The sequence below is a fragment of the Lepisosteus platostomus genome, chromosome 12 (genome assembly GCF_059453375.1).
Source record: "Lepisosteus platostomus isolate fLepPlt1 chromosome 12, fLepPlt1.hap1, whole genome shotgun sequence".
Lineage (NCBI taxonomy): Eukaryota > Metazoa > Chordata > Actinopteri > Semionotiformes > Lepisosteidae > Lepisosteus > Lepisosteus platostomus.
In genome coordinates this window covers 10603494-10625923 of record NC_142622.1, presented here as the reverse complement: position 1 = coordinate 10625923, position 22430 = coordinate 10603494, and the positions used below count along the sequence as shown (strand labels likewise).

Sequence of the window (22430 nt, the reverse complement as noted above, 5' to 3'; positions counted from 1 at the left end):
TTATCATTTAGGCTTGATTCAGCAGCTTGTTCTGATTGTTCAAGAGACAGATATTGATTACATGGGCGTGGATGTGCAATGTAAAAACAGTAGGTTACACTTTTTGAAGGATTGCTTTTTAAGATGACAGGCTATTGTTTATTAATGAGATTTATACTACAGCTTGACAAATGCCTGGGTGCAAGGTGTTAAAAGTTCTCTGCACACTGTTGACATTTGAAAATCATTGACAGAAACTGTTATGCTTCTCTTTATGAAGTCCTTAGATTTAGAAGTGAATTGCATGGATAAAAGCATTCTGTTTGTCAGATCTCAGCAGGGGAACCTGCAACAGAGTTTAAATCCTGATTGAATTATGAGTTCAGATATGGAAGGCAAGATGAGGCAGTGTTTCGACCACACATGTAATTTCATCACTTAAAAATTACATTTACGTGATGGTGCATGGCCATAACAGGAAAAAAAAACTTGATTCCATCTGAGCAAATGTGTTTTTGTCTAGTTACAAATAGAAAATAAAATGTCCATTTGTCTGTTATCAGAAAGCTGCCTAGTCCTTGTAAGGGAGGATTTCCAGCAATCCAAAGCCTATCCTGGAAATATTCAAAGCATATTGTGAAAAAGACAGTCCAGCACTGTACACAGTTAATTTGCATTTTAATCACTGAGCAGTTAGGTGATTGAGTGTCTTGCAATAACGCAATACTGATCTTAATTTTTGTTGTTTCATAAAAATGGCAGATGCTCTTTTCCTTAAATGAGGTTAAAATTGAGTTAAAATTGGCAGAATGAGTTTATAACAATCTGTAGTCATAGCGATTAAAAAAGAACGATTTTAATCAACACAAGAAAACCAAAAGACACAACCACTTTGGACTAATGAAGACCTTTTTGGTTACTGTCTGCATAATTTAATCGAGTCTTGTGAGAGAAGTTGCCTGGAGAATGGGATGTCTTTAGAGAATCAACATTAGTCCACTGAGACCAGGAAACGAGCTGTGTCAGGAACCAGGTATATCCCAGAAGGCTGTGGGTTATGGTTAAAGCCAAAGATAACCACATTCATTGTATCTGTTTTGAATTCCATTGGCCTCAGCATGAGAAATTACAGGAGGAAATAACCTTTGCATCAAAATGACTGATATAGCACACTGACAGAAGCTTGCTGTCTGGATAATAATGAGACTCGGACACTGTTCAGACACTCGGACACTGTTGCCAAAAGGCGAGCATTATGCTGGCTTTTATATTGCTCATGCCAACTGGTGAGGATTTGGGAATGTGATGATAGAGTGAGGAAAGATAGCCTTGAGGGCAAACATGCTGGTACATGATACATCACTAAAATCTTTGAGTAAGCGAATTTCCTGACTCCTGACAGGCAATTTGAAGATTGGAAGGTGCCAACTTTGTAGCACGGCAATGCAAAACTACACAGTACTGGGATTACAATGGCACAACGTCGCAGAAAGCAAGCTTTGTGGTCCTGGTGAGGCTAGCCTTTTGTTTGGATCAGAGTTTGATAAAATCAACCAGACAAAATAGCCAATTCCATTAACGGGATATTACAAACCAGATGGATGTGGTTGAAAATCTTAGAGTAATCTTTAGGGAGGCTCATTCGGTTGTTGCCTCAGTGCTGACTGGATTATGTTAGTGCTCAGCAAAGTTATACCAATATTGTTGTATACAATAGTACAATGTTTTGATTTTATTCACTCTGCTTATCATCCATTTTCTTTAACTTTTTAAATGAATAAATTAATTCATGGCCTTTAAGTGTTGTTCCTTTAGTACTGTACATGTTTGAATTTGATAGGGTTGCATAGACTGAATTCCAGGGTAGCTGGACTCAGGAGTTTACCTTGTGCTTTGGTGCTGATGCACTGATCCCCAATCCAATCCCAAGGGGTCCAGGAGGGTGGGTGCGTCTGCAGGATTTCCAGATGTTTTTAAAGTCCCAGCACCTGAAGAGCTGGTTCAGGCCATTAAAAGCCCAGCTGGATCACGATCAACAACCCCTGCTTTTGTGTATTAGTACAAATGCACAAGGTGGATGCTGCACATTGGTGGTGGTGGAGGGGAGTCCCCATTACCTGTAAAGTGCTTTGAGTGGAGTGTCCAGAAAAGCGCTATATAAGTGTAAGCTATTATTATTATTATTATTATTTAAAAACGATTGCTGAAGCATGTGGGGAACTGGCTCACATAACTTCTTCTTCAACCCCATCAAAACATCAAAGACAGTTTTGAAATCCCTATGGATCATTATCCCAGACTTTCAATGTGGCATAACTGGTATTAAAAGAAGGCAAGACTTTGCAGTGCAACAAGAGTATGTCTGGATGCTCTAGTTTATCAAAGTGTCCCAGATGGAGCTCTGATTTTAAAGGTGCACTCCTAAAGCACATTTAGAGTGGAAGCTTGTTCACTTACCAAGCTCAGTTTTATTTAAAACATTTAAAAAATACATGAAAGAATGAAGGAGCTCTTCATCTATGACTAATCTAGTGTCATTAGTTTTGGAATTTCACAATCTTTCTTAACATGATTTTGTCCCAGGCGTTGTTATGCTATTAAGATAAATTCCTTTATACTTATCACAGGACATTGTGGTCTGTATTATCAGTCAATTATTGCTAATATTAAATGTTTAAGCATTATTATTTTAATAAAAATAGAGGTATTGTCATATATTGATGGAACTATACATTAAATTAAATGTATGTAATGTAAATGTACTAAACACGATGCTATTAATAATATTCACTGATATAGGATAGCCAAGGTCTTCAGTGATTCAAACTGCCCTGTGCACTAGCAGTGTGAGGATTTCTTTCTCTGTTTGTGGTGCTTGGTGGACACCCAGTGGTAGTGTGGAGATATGCAGTGTCTTTTTCTGGAAGTGTTTTTATTTTAATTATTGGGAATTTTTGAGTCGGGTTTGATCCTGGCTGTGTGATCATATTTCATGGGTACTTAGGACAAATGTTGTAAGGAAATACTACTGGGAATAGGGAACTAGCGATGGATACTTGTGTGGGGTAGGGGAAGCGTTATGATATTATATTTTTAGAAAAAAAACAATTTGATCAAAAACAATATTTAATTTTGAAGTAATTCAAAGTCTTGAGAACTGGAGATACTAAAGAAAGAAACTAAAGTCAGTGTTTGAATAATATGTATCTAAATAGTCTATGAATCTATTTCTACATTGTGTTTGTAATTGCACATGGTAGCTGTGTGATGCATCCTTGAGCAGGTTTGTTTGTTTTGAAAACCACGCTGTTTGCATAACAGAGGATCTGCTGTAGACCGAACTGGAAATCCTTACCCTCATGCTTTTTAGAGTGCGATTGGACCAGTTGTCTGCCAGTTGGTCAGGTAACTGAGGATGGCAGGTCATTCCTCAAAGCCTTCTGGGTAATGTAGTTCTTCATCTTGTTTGAACCTGCCTTCCTCTCACAAGATGTTTTAGGGGAAAGAATGAATAGATTACTTTCTGGGAACCCAAGATAAGTGCTGCTATTTGCAAACCGTAAGGCCACAGCTAGCCCAAATGTGAAATTACAAAGTAAAGCCTGCTGCCTGTGACGTAGAAATCTTTACTGAATTGCACAGTCATAATAAAAGAAACAGCAGTTATCCGACCTGTACTAATCCATATTAAAAAATCCAACAGCGAAAATTCCATACCACAAACTCATTTCATCTCTTTGTTCATTTCGATATTGCAGTCCCCAGAATTTTTTTTTGAAATGGCGGACAAAGGAAATGTGTTTTGCTTAACAGGGTTCATCATATATTCTAGAATTATCAGTTGAATACATACCTCCACTCTTAACCATAGTTATGCACAGTCTTTTTCTCTGTTACACCTCACTTCCTTCACATAATATTCCCAGGCAGAATTGAAAATAAAATAGTGAATGTTTAGCACAAGAAATCTTTCATCTGTTTAAGTACATCAGAAATAATGTGACCCACATTCATGTAGGTTAAAATTAGTATTTTTAACCGAAATGGATTCTGAAATATTTATATGGGATGAGTCTTTTAAATGAATACCATAGAGTTAATTGCAGGTTTTAGAACTGTAGCAACTTTAATTTGATTTTAGTACTTTAGAAATTCTAACTCCTATTAATAGTTCTGTGCTGTGACAAGCTTATTGCATTTATTGCTCTTATGGATATGATTACATTATATTTTTGTATTGGCACTCTTAGTATGCAGATTAAACAGTGCTTGAAATTAAGTGCAATCTGACCTTGGAGAACATGCAGCCTTGGAACCCAGTTATGAGAACAATTGATATAATGCTGTATAGTGATAGTTTCTTCTGGGAGCCTTAAAGACACCACAACACTTTATTTTATGTTTCAGTGATTTGTCACCCTCCACCATATACAGTACAGCCATTATCTCATGGATACTGTATATGGTACTGTGATAGTACAGTTCGTACATACTAACCCCAGAGTCAGGTACTTTGCTAGGTACAATGCCTTGCAAATGTACTCAGACCTTTTTATAAGTTTTCAAATGTTGTTGGATTACAGAAAAATACTTACAAATAGTTTTCTAACTCAGATGCTCATACAGAAAATATTTACAGACAAAATTATATACTTGTCAGCAGATATCTTAAAGAAAGTCAAAAACTGAAATATGCTGCTTGCGTAAGTATTCAGACCCCATACATTAATATTTGGTGCAGCCACCTTTTTTTCAGCAATAATAGCTTAAGGTCTCTTGAAGTCGGCGTCTACCGGATTTGCACAATAAGAGAGATTTGCCCATTCCTCTTGGCAAAGTTTCTCTTAGCTCATTCAAGTTTCTTGGACCCTGCTTGTGGACCACAAATTTTCAAATTGTACCACAGTTTCTTGATGGGGTTGAGATCAGGACTGTGACTGAGCCACTCAAGGATATTCACCTTTTTATTTTTGAGCCACTCCAATATTGCTTTCGCCCTGTACTTGGGATCATCGTCCTGCTAAAATGTGAATAATTCTTTTTTAGCAGACTGAGATGAGTTTCCTTGCATCATTTCCCTGTTCGTTTGCTCCATCCATTTTTTCTTCAGTTTTAACAAGATTCTCTGTCCCTGCTGATAAAAAAAGCATCTCCACACCATGGTGCTGCCACTTCACTGTAGGGATATTGTTTCTTGGGGTATTCTTAGTTTTAAGCTTGGGTTACACATAGTGCTTTGAATTTTGGCCAAAAATCTCTATCTTGGTCTCATCCGACCACAAAACCATTTCCCAAATCTTAGCTGGATAACAACTAAGTGTGTGTGGTTAACTCCAGGTGGGCTTTGAAATGATTTGTTTTGAGTAACAGCTTCTTTCTTGCACCGTCCCATACAGGCCAGTGTTATGCAGAGCTCTTGACTGATGTGCCTTTACTACACTCTCAGCCACTGAACTGAAGGTCTTTCAAAGTGTTTGTTGGCCTCTCAGTGGCTTCCCTCACAAGTCTCCTTCGTGTTTGGATGCTGAGTTTTGCAAGGCACTGTATGTTCTAAGGGAAGGTCTGGATAAGGACTGATTGGCATATTTATAGATTTATTAGAATTGCCTGTTTATTATTTCAGTTTTGAGAGTTCAGTAAACATAAAATGGTTCACATACTGAAACTTGCGTCTTAAATCCCCAAAAGATTAAAAGGGGGTTACTTAAACAAGTTTGTAAAATAGAATTTTTAGTTAGAGCTCCCGAACAGGTGGCTGAGAATGTGTAATGAATGGACTGACATTTAAGGAATATCCATTTCAGCTTTCACAGTAGATTTGATAGTTCTCTGAATGTTGTTATTGGTCAAGCCAGGGGCTTAAGGGGGGTTTAAAGAGTTTGTATTTGTCCAGAAATGAAGATTTCCCTCTAACCATTAAAGGGTTAAAGGAATAATAATGTAATCTGTGATCATATTGTTTTTATTAATAAAAATATTTATTTTTAAATAGTGTCTTGTTCAAGTAAGAAGGTAACTAAGTCACAGCATGAACTGTCAACTTGCAGATGAAGATTATAAAATATAAACCTAATTTTATTATTTGAATAATATATTGAGTTAACTGATGAATTTCAGTGTAAACAAAATGGAAAAATGTAGTGTAGTACCTTGAGAATGTTTATTTAAGTTTAAGTTACTTTTATATAAAAGGCTTTATGCTGTAGTTTTAATTTAAAAACATTTACTGAATTTTCAAGAGAAAGCAAACACTTAAAACAGGAAATTTAGACATTATGGGAAGGTTTTTTTATGGGAATTAGCAACACGCATATCTTACAACTGTAATAAGCAATGATTTTTTAAACTGATTTTGAAAGCAGTTACTTTTTATTTTGTAACCCAGCATTGAACAGCAATTGCTTACGCTTCTCTTTGGCTTGTGTTTCAAACAACGGGTGTCATGCATAAGAAATATACACAATTTTCAGGTGAAATTGATAGTTTACTGATAAATGTATTTTTTCAGAATTGGACCCCATTTAAGGCTTAGTCTAGTAATGTCAAGTCAGTTATTTAGAAACGTTTGGCTTTTCCATTGGTTAGATCACGTAGTACTTCCCAGATATAACTTGGTGTATTCTGGATTCATCCTGAGCTCTTAGAAAGTTTCATAAAAAGTGTTGTTTTTTCCTGTATGTGTGACTATTGATTGAGGGCTGCAGGCTGAGACCAGCCAATTCATTGCACCATTGAGCTGAAACCAATTGGGAGTCCTGAGTTATAAAACCACAGCATTAATTTACTGCCCTCCATGCTTCCCGTCTCTGATTTGTTTAGCTGTGGAGGGGAGGGTTAGATTTTTTTTTATTCATCACTGTTTCATTTCTGGATTGAGAATGGAAAAATTTCAAATTTGGGGAAGGACATTTACAACAGTACAGATCTAATCTATTGTTCGGTATTCCCATAATTATGGAGCGATACGTTTACGCACAGCAGTCTTTGTAGTAACAGGTCATATTTTTTAAAGTTCTCAATTGAATGCTTATTTTAAAACATCTGTCATTTTTGTTTAGTGTATTATGTAACTTGTCCCATTGTGCAGACCATTGAGTGCCATATCGTGAATTACTTAGAAAAATTAAACAGAAATGATGAAGGTACTAAACGTATATATGAAGTCCATCCATCCATTTTTTTAACCCCTTTATCCAATATAGGGTCGCAGGGCAGTCAGCACCTATCCCAGCAGACAGTGGGAAGAGGCCATAATACACCCTGGACTGGAAGCCAGTCCATCGCAGGGCACACGTTCACACCAGATTTAATATTTAATATATATATATAAGTCTCAACAGTTTATTAAAGACAAACTATATGCTATACTTGGCGTTAAGAGCTTTCTCACTACTGCACTAAAATATGTACCACTAAATAAAAAAATTATTAACAACCGCATGGGAAGTAATTTAAGGGAAGAATTGGGCCCCTCAAATTAGTAGCATTTGCAATGTCTGGTGCATACTGTATATTGGATTCTTCTTTAGAAAAACTATGTAAAGAGCAGGTCAGACCAATAGAATAACTAATTGATTTGAGGCCATTGAGCCATTTCTTGAAATAATCCAGGTCATTGGCCTCTATAACATTGCCTGTTCCATCTTTGCAGAACCCTTTGTGTGAAAACCTTCTGCTTTCAGTATGTTCTCTTAAATCATACTATCTGTAAGTTTTCATTTGTGCCCTTTGGCTCGTGTTACACTGTCTGCAGACATCCACTGAGCTGACGCTCTCAGTGCCTTTGAGGAGTTTGAATCCGTGAAACAGGTCTCTTCTTAGTCTTCTGTATTCCACCATGAAAAGATTCAGATGTTCAGTTCTTTTGTCTGTCGGTTTATCACTTTCCTTGAAACTTAAGAATGTATTGGGTTGCTGTTCTCAGGACTGACTTGGCATTTTTTGACGGTACCACAAGGTCACAGGTGCATAGAAAGAGTCCTTCCAGCCCATCTTAAGGATTCCTTGTTGTTTTTGGTGTGTTACGATCTGCCTTTTTTTCTTGGTGGCAATGAGATATCTTTGATACTAATGGTGTACTCACAGATAATTTGTTATACTTTTTTAACTTTTAAACAAATCTCAACATAGAGCTGCAAACTGACATATCTAAGCAATATTGAGCATCCATGTACGGCTTTATTTTTGTAGGTACAAAGATCTGGTTCCATCTCTCCAAGCAATGCAGTTTTCAGCAGCCATTGGCTTGAACAGAATATTCATTATTTTGGGATGGATGAAGCTCCCTATTAGAGGTGAAAACATTTCAGAGGATTTAATACAGCGACAGGTAAGTTTGTTTGATACAACGCTAACGGCTGTTAAAGAGAAGAAAATGATGATCATTAATAGATTTAAGCATGTGTTTATCTTGTCTGATAATTAGAGAAAGTAATTTCTCATATGGCTTAGTTTTGCTTATAAATGTAAACCTTAGCTAATGAGTCATTTCTAAAAAGGGTGCACTTTGGGCATCTTATAAGTCTTAAAAAGTATAGGACTCTGCATATTACATTGGTTTACAATGAGCAAAAATAAAAAAGCAATTCTGTATAACAAATGTATAGTGCCTTGCAAAAGTATTTAAACCCTTCATATGGTGCCCCATTTTATGAATTATATACTGTATACTGTATGCATTTTTTAAACTTTTTTTCAAGACTGAAAACATTGTTAATATTGAAGACTTCTAAGGGTAAGATTAGTTACAGTAAATGTAAGCAAAAACTAGAGAAAATATGTCCCCATCAGTCTTTACAATCTTCCAAGTCTCCACTGATGAGAAGCAGAATTACAACATAATGCTGCTTTGTTGTGAAATCATGTGGACCACTATTACTGTACATTGTCAGAGGCCACTCTAGTGCAACTAAATTAATTTAGGTTTGCCACATTAAAGGGTTTGTTTATCCATCCAAGTACAGCTTTTTCAATTTTACTTCATATTCATAATAATAACAGATCTCTTTACTGTACATTACTATTTATGGTTTTTTTTTTTGGTTTTTGGTATGAGTAAGTTGTAAACAGTATATAACAATGTGTAATGACAGAAAGCTTTAGAACAAAGTGAAAATGATGTCAGGATCTGAATACGTTTGCGAGGCACTGTATACGAAAAGAACCACTAGATGGTGTTAGTGCCAGAATGTTAGATTCACACACGCGCATGTGGAGAAAGTATACAGACATCTGCAAGCCTGAAGCCCGTTCTTAGCACAGGATCTGTCTGAAATGGTGTCACTGGGTTGCCTTTGCAGTGATCCATCAGGTACAACCACCACATAATGTTAGTAAAAGGTCAGGTAACTGGACAGACCACAACCCTCTGGCAAGAAAGTCGCTTTCTTACTCTCATCAAATCAAATCAGTTTATTCATCAAATGCACAACAATACAGCGTGCAGCAGTAGTTGCTGGCAATGAAACGTCTGTATTGGACCGGGGCACGATTGCTGCGCTGCCTCAATCTTACCAGAACGCCTGCCCGTTTACCCCTCTTCCTGCGACGCCGTCTTCTTCCCAAGACAGGTGCAGGTGAGACACCACAGTCCCGATAGTCTGCAGGAATTATTGGTGTAGATTTAACTGTGCCAATATTCGATCTTATGTCTATAAGTGTTTGTCGGTCATATCTAATCACCGAGCAAACAGTATGTGCAGTTAGCAGTACGAAAAACAACAGTTATAAGTCTTCTTTGATTTAACATTGTTTTATATTCCCATTCCTGTCATTGATTTTAATGCATCTCAAATCATTTTCATTACTTGTTTCAAGACCTAAATGGAAAGTTTTTTATTTGATGTTTTTTATTATTTTTTTCATTGAATTCCTGAGCAGGAATGTATTACTGAGAGTGTGATTCCATGCTCAGCTCAGTTGGGTGCGTGTTTAAAGAGCCTGGCATGATTTTGGCACAGAGATCAATCTGCATAATAAGAAATGCCATTTCTTAATAGCAGTACTGTGCCAGTGAGAGTTGCTCAGAAACCAAATATTTCTTAGTAGATCAGAATTTATATAACAAGAACATCAATAAAACTAAGAAAAAAACCCCAATGTTTTGTCACTATGTTGTGTTGAACTTTGAGATGAAAATACAATATGGATCCTTAGGTTTTCATATTTGAATTTGATGAAGCATTGCAATTTAGTATGGATTATTCATTTAATTTTCTAGACAAATATCCACACTATCAATAATCCAGTAGCTGTATTAACTAAAGTCTAAATAATTTTTATGCGGTTTTTAATTTATTGTTTGATCTTAAGTTGACTTGACCTAACGCATAGAGTGATAGAGGTTCCTAGTAAAGTCTTGTGTTGCTGATGCTATTCAGCAGTGACATAGTGACATAGGTGGTTTCTGGTTACTAACTGTACAGCACTATTATCAACTTAGAGGCCAGAACACTGTGTGACTATTGGGTCAGCACCAGGGCTGCGAGGCTGAGCTTTAGCAGTGTGAGCTCTGCTAATCAATCATCAATCAAGACGACATTAACCTGAAAATAACAGCCCAGGTAAGGGCTGCAGTATTATTTCCACACCCTCTCCTGTTGTTTTGAAAGGCAACTTTGTTTTCTTGATGTCTCCGATACACTGTATGGCACCTTACAATGTAACGACCTTCCCTAATTATCTCTTACTGGGACTCTGCATCATTTTCATACTGTCACCCAACCTTTAACCCGATTTATGCAGAAAGCAGTGCTCTGCCCTTGTCTGAAATGCCAGTCGCAAGACGGCGACAAGTGGGCCTGGAGCTGCCGATGTGCTGTTGATCGGCACTGGTCTTTAATGAGTTTACATTAGTCTGTTCAGCAGCAGTAGGGGCTGGCAGAAGTCAGTCATATAAATGAGACTGGATAATGGCATGAATGTGACACTCCAGTGTAACGAGTGAGCAGGCACTACTGGGATGACCCGCATCCAGCTCCTCATTATTTTGAATACAAAAATTGCTAAAATACACAGTATGCATATGAAAACTGTTTAGTAGTTTTGTCTCTTCATTTTCGTTTACCTTTTTATATTGCTAATGAGCGTCATCAGCAAATAATGCCGGCTGTGCGCCGAGAGATTTATTATTCAAAGAAACTTGATGAGAAAAACAAGACGCAAATTAAGTCATTTCCATCTTACTGAGCATCCGCTTCATAGGAGAAATGCTTTTGCATGGTTAGTTTTGCACTTAGTTGTGGGGAGCTCAACAGTCACTCAGCACAAAAAAGCAATCAAATAGCTCTTAATGAATACATGGTCCTTTTATGTGATGATGAGAAGGTTTGTGGCCCTTGAAATTCTTTTTGACATTTTAATTTGACTAGTCAGTTGCTTCATGTTGTACATTATTCATACCTACTATTCCACTTAAGCCTGATTATTAATTGACTGTGTAAGCCATGTGCTGGCTTTGAGTACCTCTGTTTTGGGAAGGTGGAGGCAGAAGGAATATACAGGTTTTCATTTGCAATTCCCGTGACAACTGGGGGAAAGCTGAAAAGTCACTTCTTTCAATGTCACTTCCACCTGTATTTGTATACAAGATTATGATAATTGAGTGAGACTGACTTTCTTTTTTTGTCACATAGAGTATAGGAGGCTGAAAATTAGCTCAGGCTATAAAGTCTCTATCTGTTCGGCGTAGATGACTGCTGCAGGTTAAAGCTGAAACTGTTCATTAAAAATCCCCTTTTTTTGTTCGTACTTTTTGATGGTGATAGAGATGAGGGACTTATTTCGGCTTTTGAAATATTACAGTTGTTGCTAGGGAGATAAGTACATCAAGTAGGGCATTGTGCTTGAATTCTCAAGGGAAGAAAAAGGTTTGAAGACAGACCAGAGAAGGTTATAGCACAGACTCAGTCATAGTAAAAAAAAAAAAAGTTCTCCTTTTTTCTCAAGGTCACATATTTACACCACCCAGTTTGACTAATTACAGGGTTTGTTTGCGAGTAAACAATGGTTTTTGCTTTGTTAAAGTGGAAATATAAATCAAAGGTCACACTTTTATAAATTTAATTTGATATTCTTGCATATAGCAAAGCAAAAAAAGATTTTTAATGAAGAGAGTGGAGAGGGAAATTATTATTTAGTCATTTTTTTATTCTTAGTATGTTTATTAATCTTAGTACGTTTTATGTCCTTAGTGTAAGACTTATTTATCGTGTGTGGAAAATTGTACGCAAAAATCACTTATTCACTACAGAAATTAATAAGTTTGTACATGCATTTCAATTAAACTATTCCAGACATAAAGGCAGTTTAGCATTTCCTGCGAGCTGGTGGCTTTGTCCATTGGGAAACATACAGTTCAGATCCCATCCATGTGGTGCTTAAGTTAGACAGACCAGTGATTCTGTAAAAATGGCCTAAAACAAATTTGTAAAAAAAAAAACGGGCAATTTCTATCATAAGCGGCTAGCTGTTCATGATTTGTAGGTTGGAAAACAGAATTGGTATTGCATTTCGCCAGATGTATGAAAACATGACTACATTAGACCTTTAGATAGCTCTGGCATCAAGCACAGTTTTCTGTTTTTGCTGCTGTTTTTGAACCTGCTGATAAGTGGAATTTAACTTTAATTGCTGTCTTGGTTTGCATTTCTATATCATAGCTGGCCATGGTGATTTGCCCATGACATGGTACTTGCAGAGTCAGATGCAGGTTGACACAACATGTTATTCAAGCCTCCAGCTGGCAATGTTTGACTCACAGTAGTTTCTGTTTTGACTCTATGTGCTGCTACTGTACAGTTGTCTGTGCTAAATGCACCCGAATGCACTCAAATGTACCAAAAGTAATCTTGACCTCTCTGTCCTGATGAACCTTATAAACCATGCTATCTTGTCCCTTCTTTGACATACAAGCTGGCTTTTTGCAATATATAAACATTATTGGGTTACCCTCTCCATGCCTGTTGTGCTGGAGAGATCTCTTGTTCAACATAGAGGCACAATCCACTTGGATAAACAGGTAAGAACAAGAGTAGTGGTAAATTGAAATTGAGGTTTTTACTTATACAGTATGACCATATGTGACAGAAATGTACTTTGATTTTTTAAATACATTGTATACCCTAAAAGTCTTACCTGTCTCTTTTGATCATTAAGTTCTTTCATGTTTTGTTTCCTGTAGAAATATCTACTCAGCAACCCAGCTCACCAGAGCAGCTCAGTAGACGAACACTTCTTCCTTAATGAGAGTGTGTCTCAGGTTAGGTAAGAACGCCTCAGTCATAATCCTGAAAGTGTACTAAAAAGCCACACAGAGGTTTGTGGACCTGATGTAATCCAGCTATGTGATAGATTTCCACCTTGAAGACTGTATCTTAATCAACCAAACTCAAAAGAAGGACTAAGAATTTTTTTTTCTGATTCTAAAATTTGCAAGAAATTTTCACAATAACAAAATAAGTACTTCCATATTTTTGTCTGCTTTAATCAAGTTGGATTAAAACCATTGTCATCCCTGAAATGTGTAGTACTAGAATTGTGAATAATGAATGGCAATTCTATAATTAAGAAGTACCATAGTGTTTGTGTGGACGTTGAAAGATTATTAGTAACAAAACAGACTTGAGTCCATTTGTATTAGACTTTTTTAGAGCACGAGTGATCTGATTAAGTATTAACAGTCAATTTTTGGACAGTTGTGTGATGCTTAGTATAATTCTTATTGAAATATTTTGTTAGTCTAGTCAGCAAATCACTGACTATATTATATAAATAATATATATACTGTAGTAATATTAGTAATAGTTCATAAATATATATTAACAAAAACATATATTTTGAATTTAATGTAGAAGTTCCAAGACAGTAGATAAGTAAGTTAAGAAAGATCATTCTTTTTCTAATTGCAAAGTGTTTATCTCTGCTCTTTGAGGTATGATCTCTGAAGTCATTGATACGAAACAAAACTTGTAGACCAGAACTCAGAATGTAACATTTTTTCCCTTCAGGGAAATTTCACAATACAAACCGCTCTCCGGCAGGACGTCTGTATGTGCGATAACTGGTGATTATTTTGATGAATTACTCCCAGCCCATCTGAATCAAGTAAGTCTTTTCGTTCACAGTACGGGCGATGACAGATGTGTAGCCTAAACTGGAAGTGAAGATGAATCACAATCCAAACTTAAATATGCAGCACGTTAATGTAGGTGGTCAAAGTACAATATGTGTATTGTTAGAAAAAAGCAATCTTTCGGAATTTCACAACCTAGAAAACAATGCTACTGTGGTGCAATAATGTGGTGAACACAAAGTTTCTGGGCTTGGTCATTTTATTTGATTAGATTTTAGTATATCGACAGCAATGGAATGAAGATCTAAAGCTGTTGACAAGTTTAACATACTGTATAAGTGATTTTAGGTACTGGAGAGAAAGGAAAAGGGAGGTTGTCCTGTAGATCTCCATTACGGTAGTTTTTTCTGTTGAATGAGTTACCTTTGATACTTAACCATACACAGACTCCTTCTCTTATTCCTGAACATGTCTAATTAATAATTTTGTTGAGCCGGGTAAGCAGTGATCCTGCAAGACGATTAGAAAACGAATATTCTAATGAATTATTTAATATACTGTAGTCAGAAAATATAAAAAATGTGAAACCCAGTTCATAGTACATTATATATTTTAACTAATGCTTTATGTAAAAAGGCATGCAGGTTGCCAGTCTCTTTATTTTTCTTCATTTTCCACAAAGAGTGTGTGCAGCACACCCAGAAACAAATACTGTTCAACACACATTATTAACTTCCACTGCTCTTTCCTGGGTGATTTTTGCCCTCTGCACTATTTTGCAGCATATCATTTAAAAATAAAATGTAAAAAACTGAATAAGAAACATTTGCCTCTCTATATTGGCTCAATCAGCTGCTGTTAAAGACTTTCAGGTGTGAGTAACCTAAACTTGATTATATTTTGCTTTATTGGGCACACATAATTTTCAGTCCAAACAGTACAAAACTGTCGACTATGAAAAATACTGATGCATGCACTACGGCAAAAATGCTTTTAATACAGAGCCCCAGTGTTCTGCCTGTGGTATTATTTTATGCCTGTCATTGAAATGGGGTTAAGGGTGGACAATTGCTCAAATGTAGGTGCTTATTTAGTAGAATTCTGAATGTACTTTTATATATACACCTCTGTTAGTTTTTTTTACTAGATTGCACAGGTCCCGTGCTATGATAAAATGCAGTGCTGGTAACTTGGTATTTGTGGTGCAGTAACATACTTGTTTGCCCTTTTGAGTTTTTCTGTTGTTTTGGTTAGTGTAATGTGTATTCAGCCTATAATTCTGCAGTGTGCTATGTAAAAGCTTCTTGTCTGTTAACTCTCTGTATGAAAGAAGGAGTAAGGTAAGAGCTAACTGGGTGTTTCAGCATCCATCTTCATCAGTATTATTAACTGCTCTTGAGAGCAAAACTGAGACATTGCTTTTATGACAAACCAAATTGTTCATCTTTTTACTGGACATTCTCTGCCAGCTGTCCAGACGTTTAGCTGCAGTTTGGTAATTGGAAAATAAAACAGCCTTTGTGCTCCAGATTGTATTTTGTTTTCCATTGTACTACCTTAATACTTATTTTTCTTTTTTATCTCAGGCTATAGCTAAGTTTCAGAAACAACTTTTGGCAGAGACTTACCCCCATGCGAAACACATTCATATCCCAGGGGCAGACCGGAAGATGATCTACAGAAAACCCTCTGAAGTAACAAAACATTTAGTAAAAATTGTAAAACAAAGAAAGCCTACACAGGAGAGTCAATAATAATAATAATGCTTTTTAAAATGTGAATTACCTCTGTAGTTCGAGGCCAAACAAATCAGAGAAGCTTGTGGAATATACAGATATAGTATATGTATTTATACATCTGTACCAGATTCTGTTGTTTTGTGTAGTCTGAAAACAAATGTGGAAAATTTCAGTTGCTACTTATTTTTTGTAAATTCATTTTTTTAACTGTTCTAACAGAAGACAGTACTGTTATTTTTATTCGGGTGCATGTGGAGAATAAATGGTTCCTTTTACAGCAGTCAAGTTTATTTATTTAATTCCGAAGTTTGAAAACTTCTCCAAACAAATTTCATTACAGGTGACAAAATGTGGATATATTGGCTTTTTGATGTTTTCTTTTGCTTTGGCTGGAGCAACTCAGCTGGCATGATGGGGGTTTAAGCATATTCTCTCCATGACAACTTTGCTCAGTCAGACAAAATGCTAAATGTAGGTGAAAGACACTCAACTCAAAACATCTTTTGTTCACAGTTCAAATAAAATTGGTAGTTATAATAGGTATAATCTATTTGAATTTTAATGTGTTCACCAAATATTTCTTGTGCAGTTTCATGTGGGGTTTTTGTTCTGTAATAGCAAAAAATAAAGTTTAAAAGAACAGCACCCTCTATTTTTTCACAGACTTAAAGAAAACATTTTATAATAAAATCACAGAAAACAGATCTGCAGTAAGAGATTTGTGTCTTGGAGATAAAAAAGAAATGAATCGCTACAATAGTTTATCCTGAGGATTGTTGTTTAATTATGACACCACATCAAAATAAAAATTTCCAACAGTTCTGGAATTTTATTCCATCCATATACATGCATAGCAACAACGTTGTTAAGATTTTTTTTTTTCCATTATTAGGACATTGGAATGATCATGTTACATTAGTGTTCCCCATCCCATCCCCTCCTTGTTTAGCAACAACAATAAACAATTCTTTTAAGAATTTCTTTTTCATGGGATACAAATAAAAGCTTGAGAAACCACCCTTTTGTAATACTGCTTTCAGTAGTTTTTTTTCTTTTAGAAAGTATTGCGTCGAGAGCAAAGTTTTAAAAAGGGAGACCAAAAGGCATCAGCAAACAAAAATACAAGTACTATACAAGAACGCCGCCATCCTCATTAGAACATACATTTCTGAGTTTTAAGTAAAAAGACAAGGACAAACAGCTACATACATATGCAAAGCCGAGTGACCAGTGTATATGCTGAAATATAAGATGCAGGATTGTGCCTGGTTATCACCCAAATCAGTGGCTTAAGGCAAGAAGTCATATAAATTGTAGCTGCAAATTATATTTATGCATATACAAAAATCTGTAACAGCAAATAAGATAGAAATACACAAGTGCTTTTGTAGCTATTTTGTCTAAAATGCATTTCTTCTGTATTCTGTGTCTATTGTATCATTGAGTCTACATTACAATGTAAACAATGTGTGCTACACAAGAATGACTATACAATAACATTACAAACAACTCTGATATAAATTTATTTCATTTAAATTAAGTTCACTACTCCTATTAATACTGATTGTAAAATAAATAAAAGTAGGTGAAAGTGGCACCAATATTACACTTGATTTTTACCAATGATTTGCATTTAAGTCTTAAAATAAGGAAAGAAGAAGAAGCGTCTCTTGATTGTCCACAAGCAGCATATAAAACTGCATGATGCACTATTCCAAACACAGCTGGGTACCCCACCCCGAAAAAATAAAACTCAAGGTAAAACTTCATTTCACATGTTCTGCTGCATGTGAGGAGCAGTAGAACTTCTTGTGAGTTATAAAGTTCGACAGATTGTTAAACTGAATATCACAGAGGCGGCAGTATTTCCCACTACCAGCAGCTTGAGTGGATCCATTTACACCTTTCGTGATGGAGGGCAACACCTCCTCTGGCGCTGATTTAACGGAAGGCGACACATTTTCGTTTGCATCCGCTGGATTTTCTGAAACCCATGTTGGAGAAGGGTGACTGTCGGGTTGCTGGGAGTTGTGGGGGAGGTTTTCCTGCTGCACGGTAACGGGGCCTGATCTATCCTCTGGTTTATGTCCACCATTAACTATTACCATGCCTCTGTTTTTAGGCAACAGGGGCAGAGGCTCTTTGTTCGGATGAGGGCAACCATTTGGCGCCGGCTGCTCTTTTACAGTGTCAGTTCCTCCGTTTGTGCTCTGATCCTGCTCGCTTGTTTCACTCTGCATGACCAGACTGCTAGCAATGTAGTCAGTCGGTTTTATCCCATAGTATGGTGATATTTGCTCAGCCCCTTTGACTTTCTTTATTGCTCCAGGATAAAGGCAATGTGGCAGAAACAAATTCTTGTTCTCTTCTTTAGCTGAAATAAGCTGACCCTCACTGAAAGCTTTGAGTCCTGGCAAGGTCCCCAGATGTGATGAGAACACACTACCATTCTGTGCAATTAGCTTGGCACTTCCATTCTTATCACATTTTACAGGGCTTTTGTCAAAGCTGTCGTCAGGATTATTGCCTTCGCTTTTTACGTCTGGGAACATTGTTTGGTCCAGGTTGCTGATCTCGTTGTGCTGGGGAGCTGTAACAGGGCAAAAGTTCTGTTTATGTGCTAAGTAATTCTCCACTTTATTAAAACTGATCTTGCACACTGTACATTCGTGGTAGTCCAGAAGTCTTTTTGGAGAATTGCATGACTTTTCTGAATGAGGAGAACATTTTTTGCTGAGATCTATGGGGGCATCCAGCTCCTGGTTGTCTAGCGTATTGCATTTGGGCGCCAGAACTGCTTTTGTGACAGTGAGGGAAGCCTCCAGATGTTTCGGAACCATTCCCGGAAACACGTCACATCTGGGATGGAATCGGTCGCTTAGATTCTCGGCTACTTCTTGGGAGGTGCAAGGGCTTCCCAGCGATGTCACGCTAAGGAAACCTGGCTGCCCAAGCTGCTGCCTTTGCTCTTGATCCGGGAGACACATTTCGTACATCTTTCTACGCTTGCGAGTTCGCATTGTTCTCTGCATTGCAGGCACTTTGTTTGTAGACATGCGCTTCATTGGAGGATCGTGACGAGTAGCACAGTAATACTGTTTGTGGACCACATAGGTTTCATGACGGCTGAAGGTTATGTTGCATGCCTCGCACGTTGTCTTGTTTGGGTCGTTTTCATTGTCTCCTAGAGATGTGCTCGGGCTCTTCACATCCGCTTGCTTCCCGTTGAGCCTCTCGTCGTTTCCAGTAGGAGTTGAAACCTTTTTTACTTGCCCCGGAAGTTCCTTATCAGGCACTTTGCCACTGGAGTTGATCAGATCCAACACCGACGAATTCAAGCAGGCAGACTGAATGAGATGGCTGTCAGGATCAGAAGGGTGGCAGACGGTGTTGAGTAGGCTGACAGAACTGTGACCACTGTTGGGACTTACGGCCTCTGTCACCTTTTCTGAGACGGCAGAGAAATCGGGCGACTTGGCCATGTGTTGCCAGCGGCTATTGCAATAATGCTTTTTATGTACTAGGTAATTGTCCAGGTTGTTAAAAGTGATATTGCATTCAAAACAGGTAGCCCCCTTTGGCATTAGGGGGCTATAAATCACCGGGGGGTAGCTGCTCCCTCCATGTCGTAATCTGCGATGGACCAACTCTGACATTTTAGCTAGTATCTCAGAGGCTTGAGGAACAACTGAAATATCCTGTGAGAAAGCAAACTGAGACAGGAATGGTCCCATGGGAAACGTAGGCCCCATGTTGGGCTGGACTGGTGACGAAGCGAGCCTTGGGCTCGACGGCTCGGACTTTATTCTCGTGTACGAAAAATTCACCTTATTCCCAGGGTGTGCCTCACCCTTCTGGGAAGACAGCATGGGTTTCTTCTCTGTCTTCTCCAGTTCCACGTCAGAGTTGATATCCTTGCCGTGTGCGCTTTTGGGACTCTGGAGGACATCCTTCCTGTTCACCAGCTCTGCTCGCGCCTGCTGCAGGTTTTCCTCATTGCCCCGGGGGGAGTGCTCGCTGTCGCTCTCTCTGTGAAGTTTGCTGCCATGCCCATGTAGTTCCTGATGCTGCAAGAGTTCCCTGTGGTTTTGGAAGCTGATATGGCAGTGATTGCATCTGAAGGCAGCCTGTGACAGGTGAGAGAGGATGTGGTGTTGGAATGTAATAAGAGAGTCTGCTGTGTAGTTACAGATTGTGCATTTCAAGCTGGTGCCAGGAGGGAGAGTCTCTTCCATTTTGACACCTGTGAACAAGATAAAAAGGAAACTTTTCAGCTGTATTGCCGTTGCTTTTGCTGAATGGGGAGAGCAGCATGATCCATCTCAGAATGGATACCTTGGGACAATGGTAGGTCTTTAAAAACCACGCTATATTACACAACAAACTGTCAAGTGAAGAGCCTGTCAGCAGGATCAGGACATGTTTTATGCTGTACAGATAAATCTAGAGACAACTTAGTACGAGGTGCTCAGATGATGCTGGTTAGTAATGTGTCATTGGAACAAACCATCACTCGTTTGGTACCTGATTCCACAGGCCTAACAATGGAAGCTGTCCTCTGTAGAGTCAAGAAATGCAGAAAACAACGTGGTTTTAAAAAGAGGACTTTTTGTTTTTCTTTGCCTTATGGCCTGTCACAATAAGCCTTCACATTGGCGGGACAGAACTGGGACAACTGTACTTTTACCTCAGTTATCTGACATGCTCATGTAGATGTTTAGAATGAGGTTCCTTGTTTAAGCTTAAAAAGGCAAATGATAAATGCTATTAATATTTTACCCTCTAATTTACCCTGTAGCTCATATTAGGAATTTTAAACTACATTACTTCTTTTACTTTCATCTGCTTAAATATACATTACTTAGCTATAAAATTAAGCCATGACTAACTTGCCTAGAGGAGTCTCCCTTCCTGAATTTATTCTAAAACTCTACCATTTAGTTTATAGTGTTAATTTGTTAATTATGATGCACTGCAATAAAATCTTCTTGTTTTTTTTTTTCTCCTAGCAACCTGACTTCTACATGCATTTTTGAATTTGCTGAATTTGGGCAAGTCTCTTCAGCAGAGATAAGCCAAGTTGAGTTTTAAGGTGCTTCACTCACTGCTGTGGGTGGTCAGGTGCATTTCCAGAGCCCGTGCTCCAGAGAAGCTCTTGCTGCACTGGGGGAAGGGGCAGACGCTGGGGGTGTGATGGGGGCTGGTGTCGTTTTCCTCCATCGCCGTCTCCGGCTCCCTCTGTCTTCCGCTGCAGTAGTACATCAGATGGGCCTGCAGATTCCGCTCGCTTCTGTACCAGATCCCACAGGCCTTGCAGGGGAAGATGTCCTCTGCGGAGTCAACAAGTGCAGAAAACACCAGGCAGTTTTAAAAAGGGGGAACGTCTTGTATTTCTCCAATCTATGGCCTGTCACAACAAGCCTTCACACTGGAAGAGAGGATCCGGGGGTTACTATACTGTGCCATTTCAAATATCTCACCTCATGAAAATGTTTAGAATGAGCTTTTATACCCAATCTGAAAGCACATACAGTAACTGCGCTTGGTATTGGTGAGGACAGAAGTGCTGCAGTATAGGTAATGTAGTGTACTGTCTTCGAATCCTTAAAGGTTTTGGCTTCTTGGTTCTCAAAAGCAACCCTGGTTTTGTTCGTTGTGTAAGTATAAACTGTAAATGACTCCCATTCCGTGGTTCAGCTTATGATACTTACTGTTAACAATGGCAGTAGGCAGTATTGATGCCATGGCAGCCTGTTGAGGAAGCAGCTGTATGGTGTCCAAGAGGCGGGCTGGGTACATTCCTTCAGTCAGAGACATGTGACTGACAGCTTGGAGCCTAGAGTCGAAATCTACAGCGAATGCTACCAGCTCTTCGCCTTCCACAATATTTTTGGTTGTGGTACACCAAAGCTGGCCACCTAGGAAAAAAAACATTTTGAGAATTTAATGAATCATAAAGAGAACAATTTATAAAAGAGAACAATTTATAGTGAATATTTGTAGACCAGTATATCAGATAAAGGTCCGATAATGGCCAAATGACAGTTCTCAATTTGCCAAGAACCCAATGATTGATGTCTTCAATTCACGTACTGTAAGCACACAAGACTATATTAACGTTGCTATTGTGTAAAATACAAAAAAAAATTCAGACTGAGAAATATTATTATGACTTATACACAAGTGTTTACATAGCGGCAGTCTCTGTAAAACTGAAAGGCTTTGTGTTACAAAGAGTAATGTTAAGATTTTCATTTTCTTAATTTTGAATACAACCAGCTTTCTTTGATTTTCTTGCAGGGAAAGTCAACTTTCTTGCACCTGGTTTCTTATTTTTTTGTGCTGTGTTTTGGCAGAATGACCCTGATTAATAGTGGCCAGGGTGTTTTGAGGGTAAGGTTAGCTGCACAGTTCAGTTTTTTTTCAGTACATGCACTGTTTAAAAACGGCCGTAGAGATAACATTAAATCTCCAGGTTTATATCCTTCCTACAGAGATACTATCTAAGGTGTTACAGCATATGTTGAACAAAGGACATAAAAATATTATAAATGCTGAAGGTCAATTTTTTTCTGGAAATAAACAACCCAGTTATCCTGAAATGGTGAAAGACAATTTTTTATATACAGTATATGTACAAA

The 22430-nt window shown here is 37.8% G+C and overlaps 2 protein-coding genes across 5 annotated transcripts in view; one reads left to right on the top strand and one right to left on the bottom strand.

The window, feature by feature from the left end:
* The window catches only part of LOC148651070 (uncharacterized), a 32610-nt gene extending 16541 nt beyond the window's left edge, over positions 1-16069 (top strand). For all 3 annotated transcript variants that reach the window (XM_088600921.1, XM_088600922.1, XM_088600920.1), the window contains 4 exons: positions 8170-8308; positions 13160-13242; positions 13986-14082; positions 15637-16069. In XM_088600921.1, the coding sequence (XP_088457047.1) occupies positions 8170-8308; positions 13160-13242; positions 13986-14082; positions 15637-15804 (487 nt within the window). In that variant the 3' untranslated portion in view covers positions 15805-16069. The remainder of the gene's footprint in view (positions 1-8169; positions 8309-13159; positions 13243-13985; positions 14083-15636) is intronic.
* A 480-nt stretch (positions 16070-16549) lies between these two features.
* Positions 16550-22430, bottom strand: part of zfpm2a (zinc finger protein, FOG family member 2a) — a 179166-nt gene continuing 173285 nt past the window's right edge. For both annotated transcript variants that reach the window (XM_088600919.1, XM_088600918.1), the window contains 3 exons: positions 21501-21707; positions 20895-21119; positions 16550-20032 (listed from right to left, as the gene is read on the bottom strand). In XM_088600919.1, the coding sequence (XP_088457045.1) occupies positions 17556-20032; positions 20895-21119; positions 21501-21707 (2909 nt within the window). In that variant the 3' untranslated portion in view covers positions 16550-17555. The remainder of the gene's footprint in view (positions 20033-20894; positions 21120-21500; positions 21708-22430) is intronic.